A 20,292-nucleotide genomic window follows, 5' to 3' on the forward strand; every position below is an offset into this window, starting at 1 on the left:
TAAAAAAGATGGCAGCAAACTTTTTAGCAGGGCCTGTTGTGATAGGACAAGGGGGAATGGCTTTAAAGGGGGGTAGATTCAGACTAGATACAAGGAAGAAATTTTTTACGCTGAGTGCGGTGAAACACTGGCACAGATTGCCCAGAGAGGTGGTGGATGCCCCATCCCTGGAAACATTCCAGGTCAGGTTGGACGGGACTCTGAGCAACCTGATCTAGTTGAAGGTGCCCCTGCCCATGGCAGGGGGGTTGGACTAGATGACCTTTAGAGGTCCCTTCCAACCCAAACTATTCTATGATAAATACTTCCTACAGCAATGAAGTATCCAACTTTCAGCTGTAACCTGATAGTAATTTCTTTGGAGGTTTTGCAAATGAAAAATTTTCAGAAAAACTTAACAGTTTAGTCAAACTGAGGTGGACTTCCATAGGGGCAGCTAAAGGCACACCTCTGAACCCAGCGTGAACACCTGCCAAATTTGAATTTCCTGCTCCAACCATGAATATACTGAAAGAATTCAGCAGAAATACTTGATTTCAGACACTGAGAAAACGAATTGTTCTTCTTACTTTGTACTCACTAAATCTTGTCTACTGTTGTTTTTTTTAACTGTAAGGATGATCAAACACTAAATCAGGCTGCCCAGAGAGGTTGTGGAGTGGTCATCATGGTCTGATGACACTTCCTTGCTTTAGCTGTCAAATATGGGAAACCAGGACAAGCATTTGTGGGACCAAAACCAAAAAATACAGTAAGAACACTGCAGCAACAAGAGAGACAGGCTCAAACGGAGTACATTTTTCAGAAGCCTTTCAAAAATACATCTTTGTAGATCATGCAGCATGCTGGCATGAATCTGATACAGCAGCCTGCCAAATAATGTCTTTTACATGCCCATGATGTTCTCAGGAGGATCACCTTGGGCAAGAGTTAGCTGGCCTAAGTGATTAAAAAAACCTGATACCAATTGTCTTGTAGCAAGTATTCAAATTGACTGGTTTGTGCACCTGGCCTGCAGCAAGGCTAAAATATCTACACCAAGGGGAGACAAAAAACCTACCCTGTACAAATCTTCCTAGACTTAACACTTTTGAGTATCTCTGAAGCAAGTTTACCAGACTGAATGCATGACACATAGAATACTATTAACACATGGAAAGGAGGAGTGACCTCCTGTTAAAAGTATGCCACTCTTCAGAGAAGCACAAGATACACTGGCAAAAGGAAAAAACAAGCAGTAGCACCACCCTGAGCCCTGGGAGCTGGACTTGGAAAAGAATTCTCTTTTCAGCAGTCTTGATGGTACTTGAGGTACTTCAGAGAACAACTTGCTTCTCAGGTCAGGATGGGTTTTGGTGCACTGGTGACTATATATTAACTGGTCCCACCTCCGCTGCAAATACATTGGTGTCTGTGTCCCGCAATGGGGTTCTCTTCTTGCGCCAGAAAAAGCAACAGGCAGTTCCCTCTGTACTTCCTGCATCACAGCATACACACATTACAAATGGCTCTATAGAGCCTCTTCAAGATCCCGCTCCTACTAATCCTAAAGACCAGAATGGGCATGGAAAAGCCACAATGATAGATAGGAAACTACAAGCTTCCTAGGGATCTCCCATGGTGAAAGAGGGAATAGAAGGACATTTTAGAAGCTACCTGTGAACTTCTAAATGACTATTCTGGCTGTGATGCCAAAATCCAAAAATTATTAACTAAAGTACTAGCTCTGAAGCCTTTAGAAAATGTTAGAGACTTACTGTGGCAGGAAGAATGCCAGGAAATAAAGTTTCTGGTAAGTAGTCGCACAGCATGACATTTTCCTTACCCATTAAATGCAATACTTAATATCCTCAGTTTTATTTATATTTGATCTATATGGAGGAGTAGATGCTTTCTTTAAAGTAGAAAGTATTATCTTAATCAGCATAAAATTTTTGTTTTAGTGTTATAGAGGTTTTTGTTTAGATAAATATTAACCACCATCACTGCTGCAATGCCAAGTGAAATACAGGTACAATTTTAAAAATACTTACCTGACTTGTAGCTGGCACTATAAAGCAAAATGCAGTAGAAATGACTAAAATTCACAGCTGTCAGCTATACCAAAAATGATAGCTGCTCTTAGTGCACACTAGCAAATTAATATTACAATCTGCTTACGTCATCTTTGAGGAGCTGAAAGATCATGCTACTTGTAATGACACAGACTTTCTCTGTAACTACAGCTAAAACTCTCAGGAAAATCTTATGAATTACTGCAGAAGTGAGGTATTTAAGTTTTTTCAAGTAGTATATATTTCTTCCAAGGACAGATATGGCTTGAGAAAATAGTATCATTACTCATATTCAGGAGTAATTCTTTTGAGGGCCCATATCACAAACATTTAGATAATCTTTCATGTCTAACTTCTGCAGGGGCAAAATATTTTCCAGGAGAGCTAACAATGTAAAACAGAAAATCCAGTATCCCTGTTTTAAAAATGTTTCCAAAAAACTACATGTAAAATGTGAAAAGGTAAGTTGCACAGTTTTGAGCCAGAAGAGCGGTATCCATTTTTACACTGTGCCCAATTGCGATAAGAATTAATAAGAAGATAGCCACTTACAAATTTAGGCTGTTTCTCCCTGTAAAAGAGATTAAACTTTGTTTACATAAACATAATTTTTGTTAAAAAAAAAATGACACAAATATATTGCAGACAAAATTACGTGCTGGATAGAAGCAGAATGACTGATAGGGAATGATCATGGACCCAAGGGGCTTTCTGGTATGGGCAAAGTTAAATAGCTGAGGTTAAATTCCAGATGGCTGTATTTCAAATTAGCCTGATGGCACTGTATATATAATACATGGTACACAGCAGACATCAATCATTACAGCAGAGGCTTATTTTGTGAGCTGAAGTTAAGATTGCTTTTAACAAACTTGAGTCTCAACATGGCTAAAAGGAGACTTCATCTATCTAGCTTTCAAGCTGTACTGGGTGCAGGTGTCAAGGTTTTGGTAGCAGGAGGTGCTGCTGGGGTGGCCTCTCTGAGAAAGGACCAGGGGTTGCCCTGTGCTGGACACAGCCACTTACAGCTGGCTCAAACAGACCCGCCGCTGGCCAACGCGGAGCCCATCAGTGACACTGGTGGCGCCTCTGTGGTAACATATTCAAGAAAGGGGAAAAAATGCTGTGCAGCAGCTGTGAGAGAGGAGTGAGAAAATGCAAAAGGAACAGCCCTGCAGATCAGAGAAGGAGGAGGGGGAGGAGGTGCTCCAGGTGCCGGAGCAGAGATTCCCCCTGCAGCCCGTGAAGGACCATGCCAGAGCAGATATCCACACTGCAGCCCATGGAGAACCCCACACCACAGCAGGTGGATGTGCCCTGAAGGAAGCTGCAGCCTGTGGAGACCCCACACAGAAGTGGGTTTTCTGGCAGCTGTGGCCCATGGGGGACCCACGCTGGAGCAGGTTGTTCCTGAAGGACTGTACCCCATGGGAAGGACTCATGTTGGAGAAGTTCATGAAGGACTGTAACCTGTGGGGAAGGAACCCACAGTGGAGCAGTAAACAAGTTACTAAGGAGATGACTAACAGATCTTGGTCAATCTTTCAGATGTCCAGGAAACCCGGAAACAGACAAAGAACATCATCCCATGGCTTACATGTAAAGTAAGCTGAGTGTACTGGACCAATTCAAGAATTCTCCTTAAAAAGGAGCACGCCCAGTTCTTTTAGCTTCCTTTTAACGTCAGGATTAATAAACACCTCAAGAGTTCACTACCTACTACAACTCCATGATTAAACAAACGTGAGACTCATTCTTCAAACAACTAGCAACACAAAGAAAAAATCTACACATCCGTTAGCGCTATGTAGGTTTTCCTCAGGTCTACATATTTACATCTGTTTATTCCCAAAAAGACTCTTGGTTCACCATTTTGACAAACAGCACAGAATATGTTAATTCCTGTACTGGTTAATATCATTATTCAAGGCAATACAGACTTTTTCAGATTGATCAAAAGACAACCAGCTTCCTGTGCTCAATGGCTCCTTTCTCTATTTTCAGGAGCATGGAGAACAGTGTTTCTTTCTACCAGAAATAAAGAATAAAGTTACTGGCTTTGTCTAAAATGGTATTTTTCTGAAATTTCAAGATAACAGCACTGTCTAGTGATTCTAATTAAACCTACTGCTGCTTTGCTGTAAATATGCTCATCACAATACGCACTTCATAAATCTTAGGCAAGCCCTGAATTGTTATCTTCCAGCTTGTCAGGTCTGCCTGCCTTTTCCATGTGTCAGCAAGTAAAATGGCCTGTGGAAGGCAAGAGAGGCACCTAATTTTTGGAGGCACCTTGTCCAGAAACAAGGTGCATCAAGTAGAAATGTGATAAGAGAATAAGGAGAAGGAATGCAGAGAATAGCCTCAGGGTCCTCCTGCCATTTCTAACAAAGTTAAGTCTGTGAAAACAATAAAGACACTGCAGGAAACTGAGGAAGGTGCAGGGGGAAAGACCTGGTGACATGAACTTTGCTGTCAGTTTGCTGCTTGCATGGAGCCAACTACCCGTGTCTTCCAAGGTCTGGAGCTTTGTAGAAACTTGCTTGAAATAACGGTGTGAATGATAATTGACCTGAGATTTTAATAAGGGCATTTGCAGTTGATTTGTGGAGGTGGACCATTACATCTATGGGTCAATTAAATACCAATGCCGTTTTATTTCTACTTCTAAAGACTTTGTCCAGACTTAACACAGACTTAGTTGCCCAATGTTCTGTAGAGCCTAGGGCATCCCTCCCACACACCCAAGCTGTTCTAACTCTCAGCCACGGCTATATAAATTGCCATTTCCGAAGGAATAAGCCTGGGGATATGAAAACAATTTCCCAATGAAGTGCTAAAAGGAGACAGTTAAAAACAGTTTGCTCATCGACACAGTCCTCTTCAGCCAGCAATGCATCTATACATGCATAGAAGCAAGGGAAATCGGAAGAGGAAAGAATTAACTCACAGGCTCTCTTCCACACCCTCAAAAAGAGAGAAAAAGTATTTTGTGCTCCTTTTATCTACTTGATAAATGTGAGGGGGTTTGTTGGTTTGTTTTTATTTTACGAAACAATTCTTGTTCTCTGAGATAGCTTGTGTTTCTCACTGCTAATTTAGGCCCTAACTCTGCAGCTTGCTTCTTGTGATCAACCTTCAAAGATCAAACTTAACTGACCTAATCACAGAATTTCTGCTGCCTCAAGTCATCTCCCAAGTTGTTTAAAAGGACTAATACAACAATGAAAAATACATGAGTCATGTATGGCCTAGTAAGTTTTATTACCCAAAGCAGCAGGATCTGTGGAGTCTGGAACAAAGCAGCAGAGAAATAAGCTTATTATCCATAAAGAAGGAAGCCTAATCCTAAAAAAATTCAGACTAATAAAATATCAGGATACAGCCTACTTTTGTTATAAAAAGGGAATTACTAGACTATGTGAACCACAACAGATAAATCCTCTTTTGTCCAAGTTTTGGGCCTGTAAGCAGGTCCAAGAAAAAGTAAAATTACACCAATGTCTATATATCATAACATATCTACAACAAGTCTCAGCTACACGGTCTCTAAATTACCACTGAAAACTATTATTCTACTCTGAACAAAAATGTAGCTACCTTTGTGGAACAGTAGTAGAAAAAGCATCATGGAAAACAAAGGTTTCTGATACTTACTAACTATTTAAGAAAGTTAATCAATAGAATAGAATACATACATTCATACTTTATGGTCTACTGTTTTTTAACTCTGGTTCTCTAAGTGTTACAACATAATTGAGTATGACTTATCAATGTATTTTCAAAGCACCAAAAGAGTTTTGCTTAATTTATGTTATAGCTTGCCAGATGCATGAAAATTTTCCATTAACAATGTGGTAACCAATTCAAAATTTTGTGTCTTGGTGCAAGACTGACAATAGATTGACTACTATGTTAAAATTACAAACTGTTCAACACCACCAACCAAGTAAAGTACTTAACCATATCGTTCTTTTAAGCATAAAAACAGTCCCATTGCACTACAGGGGAAAATTATAAAACATATGATTAAATGCTACTAAATTAGGTAAAAATCACAAAGAAAAATGTAATTTCAAAAAATCTCTAAAGCATACTGGAAGCAAACAGGCTTGTGAGACATGGAAGGCTCAATCTTTGTTGCCAGAGTTTCTCTTTCATGTATGAAAGAAGTAACAATAAAGAAAGACCACAGCTGAGGCATTTTCAAAGGCATAGATGACTTCTTACCTCCCAATGAGATCACGCTTTTTAAAATTGCCTCCAAAAGGATTACACAGAGGTTTAGCATAAGTCTTAATATTAAGTTAATTTTTGCTATAGTATAAATTAAACTTTGAACCTTCATGACAGTCTGATAAAGAGCCATGTACAAATGACAAACTCAATCTAATTTCAGAGAAAAATCCTATAGCCCTGAAAGAGTCTCCAGATAGTACATCCACAAGAAACTGACAATAGCCCTGACACATAGTAAAATCCTTTTCCTCCCCTACCCTCAGAAAAGCAGTACAAAACAAAAAACAAACTAAAAAGCAGCAATTAGCCTCATCAGCTGGGCTTTGGATGAACAATAAGTATGGGAAGAAAGAGTCCACCACATAGAAGAACCAACTCTTGTCATAGAATCAGAAGAAAGAAGAACTGTCAAACTCTAAGAAGAAAAAGCAACAACGTTCATTTCTGCAAAAGAGGACCAAAGATAGATGCAGCAGGCAGTTAGAAAAGGATATTGTTCTGTGTCTCCCTTGTGCTGTGTGCAGTAAAGAGAAATCAACGTAGGAAGATTTCCAAGGCTTGTTGTATGCCCTTGAACTATCAGAGGTTCCTGCCAATGCCACTGTGAAGAACCGCACCCCCAGAGTGGAAGACTGCACTGCGGTGACTACAGGAGGCTGTGGGAGAAAGCTAAAGAGGAAAGACATCCCGTGTTAATCCCAGAACTAAAGGCATTTGACCTGTGAGGCCCCATTTCTACGGTGAGCACCAAGAGAGACATCATGTAGCCAGGAAGTATGTTGGACAGACACACAAAAAGGGCTGACGCACACAGACACAGGACTTTTGAAGGACAAGTCCTGCCCTTTCATACCTGAACACAACAGTTTCATAAATAGCCATCGGGGATAGTGCTCACAAAGTTATGAAAACTCAACCATCACATTAAAGACACGCTCTCTACAGCTCAGAAATTTTAACTTAAATTTTTAAAGAGAAGAAACCCACCTGTGTTCTTTTGTCCATGAAGACAATCAAAATAGAAAATACAAAGTAATGGGTCTGCCTGCTTATTACTCTGATGGGAAATACTGCTTTGACCTGCATTATTCCTTTATACCCACATATTATGCTTCTCCTAAAGTAAGTGCACGCAGAAAAAAAATACTTCAAACAAGTAATTAGCTTTATTTTACAAAATCTGGAACAAGGCTTTATTTGTCTGCTCACAAGGTGCAGACTACAGCCACTGCCCTCAAGTCACCCATAGTACCCCACAGCAGAACAGCACCCAGCGAGACCTTCACTGGAAAGACCTCCATCTTCACATCAGAGATGGTGAACATTGCAGCCCCGCTTCAGAAAGCAACATTTAAGTGTCTGAATAAACCCCAACTTAACCCCAGTTCTTTCCTGGATCACAACTAGAGTGCTCAGCATCAGACAGGATTGAGCCCTAAGGACATATGCAAGGAGAAATTAGCAATTTCAATTTAAATGCTAATACTTATTCTTCCCAGTGAAAATTGAAGTATAACAAGTGATCTCTCATCACACAGAAACAGCCTTGATTGTTATTTAATGATCACAACTAATAGTTAGAAAGCATGAAATGAAGCTAATAAATCTTCTGTTGAGCCTGAAATTTTCAAGAAACAAAAGTACTCAAAGTTTTCAAAAACAGTTCAGCCTGATTTTCTTCATCTTAAAGTAAACTTTCCATGTTCTTCAGTCACAGATCCACATACTGGCACCACACAATTAAAAACTGAAATGCCCACCTACTTGAACAAATTTAAAAATTTTTTTTTTTTTTAGTGCTACCTAAACAATCTAAAATACATCATATTCTACGAAATTCAAGTTCATGCATTAGCACTATTCACCACAGGATCTGTTTGCCTTCCAGTGATAAATTAAGAAATAAGACAAACACTATGGAAGTAGTTTTTCTCCTTTCTTACTCCAGCCTCCTGGGAGAATATAAATACAGTTTGGTTTGTTTGGATTGTAGCATATCTAAGCTATGTTCTGTTTTAAGTCAAGGTAAGTTGAGGATGATTTTTGTTTGACAATTTAATAATTTTAACAATTAAATAATTAAACAATTTAATAATTTCTTAAAAAATATCCATCGAGACTGTTTTGGTGGGTTTTTTTCCCCCCTGCAAAAAGGGAAAGATGAAAAACACAAGCTCACGAGACTCCAAACCCGGGGACTTCTGATTCTTAGCAGTCAATACTTACATTATTTGTGATAGCTTGAATGCATTAGTCACCAGTGAAATGGCTACTTAGTTTAAGTAGACACTTATTTATTCAGAAACATATAAAAATAAAATAACCATACAGTAAAATAACCATTCACTGAGAAGCATCCATTCTAAAAGCCTCTTCATGCACCAATGGAAAACAACACCTCTGACTGTAACTTTAACTCGGTAAAAATGATACTGTCATTACCTAACACATATTAGAACTGCCTCATTTTTGTTGACAATATAAACATGTATGTGCATGTGTGTGTATGCATGAGAATTAAAACACTCCCCACACACCACACCCCCAGTATAAAACAACATAAACTTTCTCCAGAATTAAAAAGCATGTGTAAAATACAACAGAAGCAATGCAGTTCTATTTCAATCTTACATGCAGTGTACTCTAAGTAGAGGTATATGTACCAAGTCTCCACATTCAGACTCCAAAGGGTGCTATAGTCAACTGTAGAGGGACATCTGGAATATTTCTAAAAAGAAAACTGAGTCTCTTACAGGCTCAAACTATTCTTTGCAACCTGTCCAATAAAGAAGAGGTTACAGGTATTTGCTTTAGGTTACCTTCCTCCCCTTCCCTTCTCTCCTCAATTTACTGCCCCTTCAACAGAACAAGTCGGGTGGATGGCCTCAGTGTTTGGACACCGGGCTTGTGTCAAAGTGTGTGGCTCACGGAAGATGAGCCACATCAGACCTGTGGCGCTTGGTGTGTCAATACAGGCCAGTCGAAGTTACATGATACTAAATATAAGCTTCTTCTATCTCCTCATTCACCTCTGGAAAGTTTTGTACAGCACAACAAAGAACTAACCCGTGGCCACGTGAAATGTAAACTGCATCTGAGCCTGCTGAATCAGATCACCTCATCAAATAAGTCAGGTCAATACCATTTCCATTACATATTTCTACAATTATAAAAATCCCCTATGCCCTGAAATTCATTCTGAAAGACTTCCAGGTCTAAGCTCAGAAGCACATGCATGCAAAACAAGCTGCATACAAGAAATATGACTCTCTTCAATATACTAATCGTAGACAAGAGTTGGTAGCAATTCTGATAGCTGCTAGGAAACTAAAGGTTACTTAACAACTATTATTTAAAGACTAGTTTCCATTGTAATTCTGCCAACTGTGAATCCTTCAAGCTGAAATTCTTCTTGCCTATCTCAATCTAATTTTAAAAATTATACTAGAAGAATTGTATCACATCTACAAGACAGAGTGTTTGTGCTGTCCACAAAAACTCTTATGTAACACTTCGTGTATTTGAGCAAAATATAGAACCTCTTCTAACTTCTTTGAGAAGAAATTTTAACATCTAGATATTTCAGAGTAGAGACTTGAAATGTGACAGAACATCATCCAAAGTTAGAAAAAATGCCTAGCATGGCCAATCTGAAAAATCCAGGCCCATCTGTCTAAACTGTGGGTTGCTGAGGACTGCAGCTTGGATTAGACAGGTCAGGGGAAAAGTGAGAAGACATCTAGGCAGATGAGGGACAGGAGTAAAGGAGAACACTAGGCAAAGTCTGAAAAAGGTGATGCTACAGGGTTCTATATTAAAACACATTCCCCTCCAACATCTGGTCGACTTCCCATGCAGCCTAAACTCAACTTGCATGTATGTGCATTCTGCTGTGATCATACCACACTTTCCCTCTCACAGGATCCCTGACTCACTCTCTGCAAACCGATGGCCAACATTCAGTATATGAATAAGGATGGCGTAACAAACTAAATCTTAACTGCAGGACACCTGCTTTATTTACTGCATAAATGGGAAAGCACATAGGAACTGTTGGAAGCAGCAAATGCAGCAGCAGAGTCCAGTGCGCATCCCCGTTCAGTTTATGATTGAGCACCCTAGGGTGAAATGGGATATCTGAGACAAACACACACGCTGTGCTTCGAACCCTGCTACGCGAATTGCAGCATCAGCAAAAGGGCAAGACAAAACCTGGGGCATGGAAGTTTCAAAGAGCTGCAAATAAACCCACAGAGGACTGTCACAACCTTAAGTATAAATTGTCTGAACTAAGGAAGAATTTTCAAACATACTGTTAAAAAAGGATTTCCTACTAAATGAGAGCAATCACAATCTTAAATCCTAGGTTAATGAAGCCACAGGAACTTGAGAACTATCACAACAGTTTTCAAAGAAATAAATGTTACATAAACAATAGGTGAAGACATTTTTAAACACATTTGTACAAAAATTATTTTAGACATTTAATGCCTCATAAGAAAACAACAGATGCAAAAAGCAATTTTATTTCTCCCTTCTAAACATTGCCCTAAAAACACTTGATCATTTACATCAACAAAATGTAACTCAGGAACCCAAGTCCCTTTAAATTTCAGGAGTATTAACTACTTTTAAAAGTCTTGTCCTTGAACTTAAATCACATCTAACACGTGTAGTAATATTAAAGGGGAAAAAAAAGCTTCTGACCCAGCCAGGTGCCCTGTGCCATAGAGAACTTAGGATGCACCCTGCGCCCGGCACTCAGCAAGGCAGGAGCACTTCTCAGCTGGCAAGAACAAGCCGCTCTCACCAGAACAGAACTGGTGCAGCAGTTCTATACAGAAACAGTGCCCTACACAGCCACAGCACTTGGTAGGAATGTGACCGAACCAAGAGCTTTTATAAGGACTTTCAGCTCTTTTTCACTTTGAAAGAACTGGAAGAAACCTTCCCCTAGGCTGACATATCGCTACAAAAATCAGAACAATTTATGGATTTACTTTTAGTGATATTATTAAATTAGATATACACACATAGCAAATCTTCCTTAAAGTCATACTTTCAAGTTTGACAAAGCTTCTTACTAGAAGACCTCGGCTGAGTAAGGGTTTGCAAGTAGGGCATCAGAACCATGCTTCTAAACAGTATTATTCCAGTATGATCTTTCAAGCCACATCTACCTGGGTAGGTTAGTTATTTTAAAAGAAACAAATCTTTTAAAATAATATAATTCCAAAGTTTGCATTCTCCTTCAAACTCAAAAACAGCTCCTGTGGAAATGAAGTATGGAAAAATAAAAAGTGACTGGCATAAAAGAGGGAGGTTGGAAAGCTACAACAGTTAACGATCTGAAACGTAACACAATCTCTACATGGTATTAAAATTCTTTTGAAATCTGGGCATTTATTTAGCGCTCTCAAAGGACTTATTTTGCTAGCTCAAGAAAAGAAAAATGGAAGTCATACCAGAAACTGTCTGGGAATACGTAGGTGAGGGGAGGAAGAAGAAAATGGGATGTAGAGTCAGGAAGCTAGCCAGACAGAGGAGCTGAAGAGATCATGGGTTCTGGATGAAGAATTTAGAAGACAACCAGGATTAGGAGCTGGGGAGGGGAAGGGGGGTGGAACCAAAACTACAGGCCTAGTAAGAGGCAAGTGAAGGATGGAGATCTCAAGTAAGGGGTGCACATATGCACGCATGTGAATGTGTTGGCAGGAAGTGGGGACCAAGATAAGAAGATAAGAAGGACAGCCCGGGTCCTGGAACTGGGACCAGAATGTTGGATAGCATTGGACGGAGTACATAAGACTACTGCGAGAACCGGCTGCATGAGCTGGTATCACAAAGTTTAGAAAGAATGGGGAAAACAGCTTACTACTTCTTCCACACACTACCTTTTATGACAGTGCTTCCTTGCCTGAGAGGCAGCAAAGTAACACATAAGCCACTTCAAACCTAGATGCTTTATAGCAGGAAGCGATGAATCTTTACTCAGTTGAACAGAGACGAATTAGAACAGCAAAAAAACACTGTTCTTCAGCATGTTAGAATGATGCTCCAGACCATGTGGAAATACTGGTCAGAATCAAGATGAAAATCCTGTTTCCAAAGGAAATATTTAGCTGCCTTAACCACATACGCAATCTTTTTCTTCCCGTGTTGCACCAGTCACACTTGCTTTCAACTTTTGCAGCAAATGAAGCAGGAGTGATACGGACAACATTGTACTCCACTGTGCAGTCTTGATTCCTCCCCAGCAGACAGCTATCCGTCCTGCTGAACGAGGCAGTGGGGAACAGTAAGCAGTCTTAGAAGCAAGAGTCTGTGTCCCAATATGTGCATAAAAAGGTAGAATTAAGATTGTCTGCCTCTCCCACTTCCTAGTCAGTATATTTTCCTTATGCAACATTAACATTCTTTCAGATTCATCTGTTCAGCCTGGAAAAAATCGTCTTACATGTTTTGCCCACACATTCACAGACTCCAGAGAATTCACAGTTGTGAGTGGCTCATCGCTTTCAAAATTTAAACATGGCTTCACTTTCAGAAGAAAACAGTCCGAGTATGAAAGACTGCTCTTGAAGTTACAGTACAAGAGATAAAAGCAATGGGAGCTTTTGTTTGCAGGAATTATCCAGCTAGCTAAAAACTTTTTTTCAAGAAAGTTCCATGCTTGCTTACAGACTAGACTGCAGACAAGATTACAGATTAGAATCCAAGTTAATACACAAAACCTACATTAAAATAGTTACAACTGCAGCACGGCTATCCTACTTACAAACAGAACCAAACGAATAAGAAGTTATATCATATAACATTCTCCATCCATTCATTTCTTACCACTGCACCCTGGCTTACTACCGCATGCAGTATACAGTGCAAAAAGGCTGTTTTGGTACAACATTCCAGAAAAAGTTATCCATGGACAATGCAAAAATGTAGTAGAGATCTAAGTAGTATTTGGTCTCAGGACTGGCCGAAGTCGCTATTAATAACCAGAAATGTACAACAGACTATGCAAAAGAACCAACAAAAATCCTAAACTCAACAACAAACAAAATTATCTAATCAACATTTAGAGAAGAGGAAAAAATTTCAGTAAAGTGTAAGATTGGTCAGTGCTCAAGGCAAAGAAACAAGAAGATGAGTGCTCTGATGCACTATGGAAATAGAAATGCTTACACATTTCTGCAATTATCTTTCCTAGGGCATGGAAAATGCATTTTGGGCTCTTTACTTACAAGGTTTAGAGATCTTATTTGTTATTCTGTCCATGTGAATAACAAATCATCTTAGGAAGAAAAGCTTCTTTTGAGTTTGATGATGTTAAATGTCAATGTACAGTATAGGCTAAATAAATGCGTACATCAGGTTTCTGAAAGCTTTCAAAGCATCCAAAACTATACAATAGCAGAGCTGAGAATCAGAGAACTGAACGACTGCACATAGGTGCTTCGTGAAAGCTTTGAAAGGATAATTTGTTCCTTTGACAAGTTAAGAGTTTGACTCCATTTAAAGAGCTCTTACTAAATATTCCTAAATGGATATCATGGTAAAAAGGAAAGCTGAAAGAGTGAAAAACCTGACAAAAGGGATGGTGTAAATCAAAACCATGCTTTTCATAAAAGCACCAATCCTGAATCGCACAGTGCTCCTTCTTATTTGACCACCTACACAACAGACTACAGACTTTTAACTCCTTGCCTAAATAGAGGATACGAACAAGAAGGAAAAGTCGTCTGATCTAGCCAACCAGCCACATTCCAAAGAAGCCATTTCAAGATACACAACTAAGTTTAAACAAAAGATGAGGATGATAGTGCTCGTCTCTAAAATAGGGAGCAGGGGGAAAGAGAGGAGAAGCTCTCATCCTAAAACTAAGCCCTATGAAACAAGAGCATCCAGAGCTAAAGTTACGCTAGGAAGAAATCCAAGCACATTAAGGCATGGAAATGGAAAATTTAGGCAGCGGAACATAGATACCGGCTCACATAAATCCTTGCACAAGTCCTTCAGTAAGAGATTAAAGAAATTACATAGTCATGGAATCAGAATTAAAGTACTTTCAAGGATCAGACACTTAAAAGCAGGAGTAACTTGTTTCCTTTATGATAAAACACACTGGAACTTGTGTTAAATAATCTACCACATTGAAGGAAACATTTAAATTATTCAGTTACCAGAGAAAACTGAAGAAATTAGAAAGACCTAAGACAAGCTGAGGGAATGGGCAATAAAATGGGTAGACCAAAGGAGTACTGACAAATTAAAACAATAAACACTGCATGCATAATATAAATCATCTGGAATTATACTGGAATCTAAGTCACAAACTTAAGAATTCAGAATTCCTTTAGAGGCTCCCATAAAACATTTAGCTCTTCTGCAATCACAGAGGTAATAAAAAACAAACTTAGCCTGAATAAAACCTGGAATAAAAAAATGCCATGAAAGGTATTAATCATCACTACAGAAGTCAACTGGATGTTATACCAGAGCACAGTTCTCAAATCGAGATATGTTATTTTGAAAGAATAATGCAGTGCTGGAAACTGGAAAGAGAATCAGCGATACCGGGTAGTGACACCGAAGTTAAACTTCATTTTCACTAAAGTGAAACTTTGTATGTAGACAGTCTAAAGAACAAGGACTGCTCTTCTTGAGGAGGAAACATAACAGAAGTGCACACAAAGTATGGCATGGCATCTAGAACAAAAGAGGACTGTTTCTTCCTCTTTCCTCTCAATGTGAAAACAAGGAAATGTGAAATGAAACTGAAATGTGACCATGCCAGAACTGAGAAAGGAAGGCATTTCCCTCCTGGCCTCCCAAGTAACCAATGCATTTCCTTCAAAGAAGAAAGTGGGAACCAGACCACACACTGAATGAGATTTTTTTTAATTATATATTTACAAATATAACAAGATAGCCACAATTATAATGGTAAAACAGTAAAAATAAAAAGTAACCCAAACTAAAATAGTTTCTTCTCTTCCTGCTAATTTTAAAATGAATGAGTTGTACCTAGGATCCATTTTCTATCCTCTAAAGTTCAGTAAACTTTTTGTAGTGAAATATCAGGTTTTCCCCTTCCTTGCACGCAAATTATGCATAGATGGTAGTTCACTTCAAAAAAATTTGTGCAAATATATTTCAATAAATGGACTATGCTCCCCACTTAAAAAGTTGACATGACAAATAGATGAAAACATGAATCCTCATTAACACTTCTGGTAACCTTAGCCCAGATGTACTTTCACACATCAAGCTGTCCCTCACATCCGAAAAACAGAAGTGAGAAATGCTCAATAGAACATAAGCACTTTGCTTGTAAAAGACATTATTTCCATAGTAAGTAGGAAGATCAGAGTCTTGTTTAACTTTGAAAATTGATTCTATTAACAAACAAGACATTATTTTGTACCCAAGAAATCTTCCTTTAATGTGGAGATGCAGCACTTTCCAAACTTTTTTCATTTTGACCTGTTTCAAGGGAGTAATCCTTGAAACCAACCAAAGCCAACCTTGCAAAACAGTGGCACCGAGCAGTCAAGAATGTATTATCCAACCAAAGTGCTTTCAGCTCCTGCTAACAGCTTTAGAAACCGCTCAAGTGCAAAGAACGACCATTCATGTAGAGAAAGCATTTCCAAACAGCAGATAATATGGGGAAGTGGCAAAAAAAGCATCAGTGTGGAAAAAAACAAAATAAATCATTCACATAAATCATTAACCATATTGTTGGCTCTTCATATACTGTACAGGAAAGATACAAAGGGATATTAATGTTTAAAGAGGCAATAAGCAGGGTAAGAGAATAATGAAGACTAATATGACTCGTAGTGCAAAAGCTCCCAAAGGCCCTGTTCTGGATGGGAGTCCCACAGTGCTATGTACAGCAACAAAGACGAGTCCCCATCTCAGAAACCACACACCCCAAAGGCAATTAAACTAAAATAAAATTAACTAGGATAGTAATCTCGTGTGTGTAACAGCTCTGGTTTTTAGATACAATATGTTTTTGGAGTCTGTACTACCACTTCAGCCTAGAGAAAGAGGTACTACCACTTCATCCTTTTCTGACAACCTGATTCAGGAACAGTAAGGGATGCTAAGGAAGAAGAAACAAAAAATATGCACCCTCTCAATCATGAAGTGCTTGGCTCATACAAATGCTGCTTATCCTGCAGAAAGGGAAAAAGAGACTGCTTTCCTGTTTAAGTAGTAAAAAGCAGATTCTGCAATTATATAACCTTTTTTTCTTTTTTTTTTTTCTTTTTTCTTTTTTTAAAGAAGCTGGAACTGGGTGTTTAATCTCTATAAAATTCACTTTAATCTACAAAGACATTTTCAAAGTCCATTTCCATCAAAATATTAGCCTTTCATTTGCATCATGGATCCTTTATAAAACATGCATTTTAAGAGAATGTTGCATGAAAATGGCTGGAAGTCATCCCAGAAACTACTGCATTATAGATCCTTTCTGTAATTCAGGAGAAAAAGATACTATACGTTATTCTAGACTGGGAGACAGAAAAGAACAAATCATTGTGGATTCAGCATTTGCTGCCGGAACACCAGAAATGCTTTTTACACAGCAGGAATGTCCCTTTTAAAACACATACAGAATTCTTTGTCCAATTGAAAAGATTTAATCAATTACCAACAAGTTTTCTGTTCACGTTTGCTAAGTTGGAGGTCAAAGAGAGACTATAATCACAGTTCATTCACAAAGAGATTAACATCGATGCATGAACTTATGCAAATACTTGGTCAAAAAGTTTTTGAAGAACAAGCTTCCTCTTACTATCAATACAGCAGCAATGTGGAAAAGTCTATTGTGGTCATAGACACTGATAGAAAAATGAACATAATATAACATCATGAGAATAGCCTTGACATGCATGCCGTTTAAAGATGCAAATACAGTAACGATTACAGATTGTGCTTTCAGAATCACTCCACTTTTAAAAGCTCTAGATAGGAGCATTTCTAAAATCCCACCATTCAACATTAAATACTGAAAATTAAGTTAATACATCCTACTTATCCTTAATCCAGTAATATCTTTAAGTCCTGATGCACCTAATTGCACAGCACTGCTGTAGCTAAAGATTATCCCAAGCCAGATAGATCCTAAGAAATCCCTTAAGCCCCCTTCTTCCAGAGGGAGGAAGCAAGACCCAAAGGTAACAACATATGGAAAATGCATGAGAAAGTAGAAGCCTAACAGAGATACTAGAAAGCAGGGCAGCATCCAGAAAAGTTAAGCTCTTAATAGAAAGCTTCCATTTAAATGGCATCCAGTGTCAGCTTTTTCAGTTATTGTGAATCATACAGCAGCTAAAGCCTGAATCAAACCCTGTTTACACAGCTTGGAGCTCAGGTGCACAGCATAGAGAGAGCCCAGTGTAGCCAAGAGCCACCTTGAGGACAAAGCTGGTAAAACCAAAAGCTGATTTTCTTGCTAGGAAGAATAAACACATACAAAAACTACCTCTTTTTATGAACAATAAAACACCTAAGTAGCAGCGGAAGTGGCTCTGTGTATGTGTGTTTATATGCACAACCTGGTAACATCCATTGGTTGCAGAAGCTTGCACAGTCACTGGATGCTCGTGTGCGAGGCATTAGGGGTGAGGCAAGGGACACAGGGCACTTGCTGCACTCGACAGGACATTCTCAGAGGGCTGCTTCCAAATCATCTCCACTTCTTTGATATGACACATTGCCCCCTCCATTGCCTAAAGCACAAGGCGGTGATCTAGTGCCCAGAGAACTCCGTGGAGCAGACGTTAAGTCACCATCAGAGACCTTCCTAAGTCTTCTACTATCCTCTGAAGTTGATCTTTGAGCATAGCCTAAAGAGCAGCTCAGAGCCTGGAACCTCCAAACTGTACATATACCAAGTTTCCCATAACTAAATACTGAATATCCATTAACACCTTTGAGGTACCTTGACTCCCTGGTGCCCTTTCCATCCTCAGCATCTGTACAACTGTACCCATTAACAGCCAAAAGTCAGATTAACCTGCTTAGCACAGCTAACATTAGTATTAACACTGTAGGAACGTGTTTAAATTTGACACTGAGTAATTAAACTAAATCATATGTATTTAAAGTGCATTGTTCCAAAGGCACTCTCAAATCACTGCAGAGCTGTAGATAATTATGTATAGCAGTCAGCGCACTGGAAAAAGATGATGAGGAAATGTTCCTGACAAAGTGAAGGGAGCTGGTGTGCTCTGAACATAATCTGAAGAAAGAATACGGGTGTTGCATAGCACATAACCTATAAATTAAGCTGTCAATAAAAAGAGAGAGAGAGAATAGGGGAAGTAAAGGCAAAAGAAAAATAGCTATTTCTTCAAATGAAGCTCAGCTGCTGAATCCCTTTCTATAAACCTAATTGTATATATTTTAAAATCCAAGATTACTTTGCTCTAAACATTATTTCCTAGATGTCAAAATCAGCACAGAGGACTATGTATTTCTTGATACAGATTTGACAGGCTACTATATTATACCTTTAATGCTTACTGGTATGCTACAACAGTTAATTTATAAAAAAATCAAAGCTGTGTAAAAACAAAGTTGTATCTGTAGAATATTTTCATGAAAGATATTGTTTGGCAGCTAATAGCCCCTACAAAGAAAAAAAATTGGTGCGTGAGAAAGAGTTCTACCTGAAAAGACTAATGAGGAAGAGGAAGGGAAGGGTAGCATGTGAATCTGCAGCAAAATATCATGTAACTATTGATCTCTGCAATCAGTAGCAGGTTGTCTTTCAGACCACAGGTACTTTTATAGTTATAAAAATGTCCTTGCTTGCTCAACAGTGAAGGTCTTAAAACAATTGACCTGATTTTTTCTTCTTTTTTTGCAGGGGTTGAGGGCTCCTATTCAATCTGTATATTGGGTAGTAATTAAAAAGAAAAAAACACACAGAAACACAGTGAATAATGAATGATGTTATAACAGAAAATTACAGCATTAGCATAAGTAGAATAAGCAAACCTATAGCAGCACAGCAGATTACCGACAGTTACATCAATATGAAATCTGGTACAAGACAGTTTTAAAATGCTCTTACACAACAGAAAATCCAAAAAGGCAGAAGGCTCTTACGATGCTCAACTTATACACACAAAATGAACTACAGGTAGCACTGCTGTGAGATGTATGCATCTTACCTGTGAGTACAGCTTTTGCTGAAGGGTCTGCCAAATCCAGCGCAGATTTCCCATCCGTGTTCCGAATGTTTGGATCAGCTCCGTGCTGCAGCAGCACTGTGCAGGGAAAGCAGAAACAGTATCTTACCTCAGGGATACACAGATTTACTGTTAAGTGTCTCCTCGGCATGATGTAGGCATAAACACACATTGCACAATTTTCTTTATTTTTCCTTCTGGGTCATGTCCCCTCCCCCCCTTTTTTTATTTTCTTTTTTTTTTTTTCCCCTTTCTCTTTTTTTTTGTTGTTGTTAAGCACTGCAGCAAAGGATCTTCTCCGGAGTAAGGCTAAGTTGGCAAGTTAAGATATAGTAAGATCACATGACTTCGTGTGATAAACGTGAACCCTGAATCTCTTGCAATACACAGTTTTGGGTTCTTCCTGACAGCTAGCTGGAATGCTGTGCATTCACTGCCTCACACTGGGAAATCTGTTAACTGTGGAACCTGCTCCTGCCTTTACTACCACTACTGCCGCTTGTTACCACTCCCATTCCTTTTTCTGCTGAATATCCCAAGTCACCCCCCCTCTGTAAATCAGTAATACTCCAGCCTTTCAGTGACTCGTCACTTGCGCACAAAATCTTAACCGCAGCACACCGGCTTGCCTTCAAGAAGTGTAACAAATAGGGTAAGATGTGTAACCTGGTACCCTGCAGCCTGGATGTTCAGAGGCTATTATTCTCACTGGTATTTCTTTTTCCTACTAAACCTATTAACACATAAAAATTCAAGTACATAAAAATACTCAGAATGCAATATGCAAC

General features: G+C 38.9%; 1 protein-coding gene across 1 annotated transcript in view; it reads right to left on the reverse strand.

Annotated features, from left to right (window-relative positions):
• The window catches only part of TNKS (tankyrase), a 111,941-nt gene extending 92,265 nt beyond the window's left edge, over window positions 1–19,676 (reverse strand). The window contains exon 1 of the mRNA XM_019473154.1: window positions 19,487–19,676. Coding sequence (XP_019328699.1) covers window positions 19,487–19,676 — 190 coding nt within the window. The remainder of the gene's footprint in view (window positions 1–19,486) is intronic.
• Window positions 19,677–20,292: the final 616 nt, after the last annotated feature.

The sequence above is a fragment of the Aptenodytes forsteri genome, unplaced genomic scaffold, assembly GCF_000699145.1.
Source record: "Aptenodytes forsteri isolate BGI_AS27 unplaced genomic scaffold, ASM69914v1 Scaffold6, whole genome shotgun sequence".
Lineage (NCBI taxonomy): Eukaryota > Metazoa > Chordata > Aves > Sphenisciformes > Spheniscidae > Aptenodytes > Aptenodytes forsteri.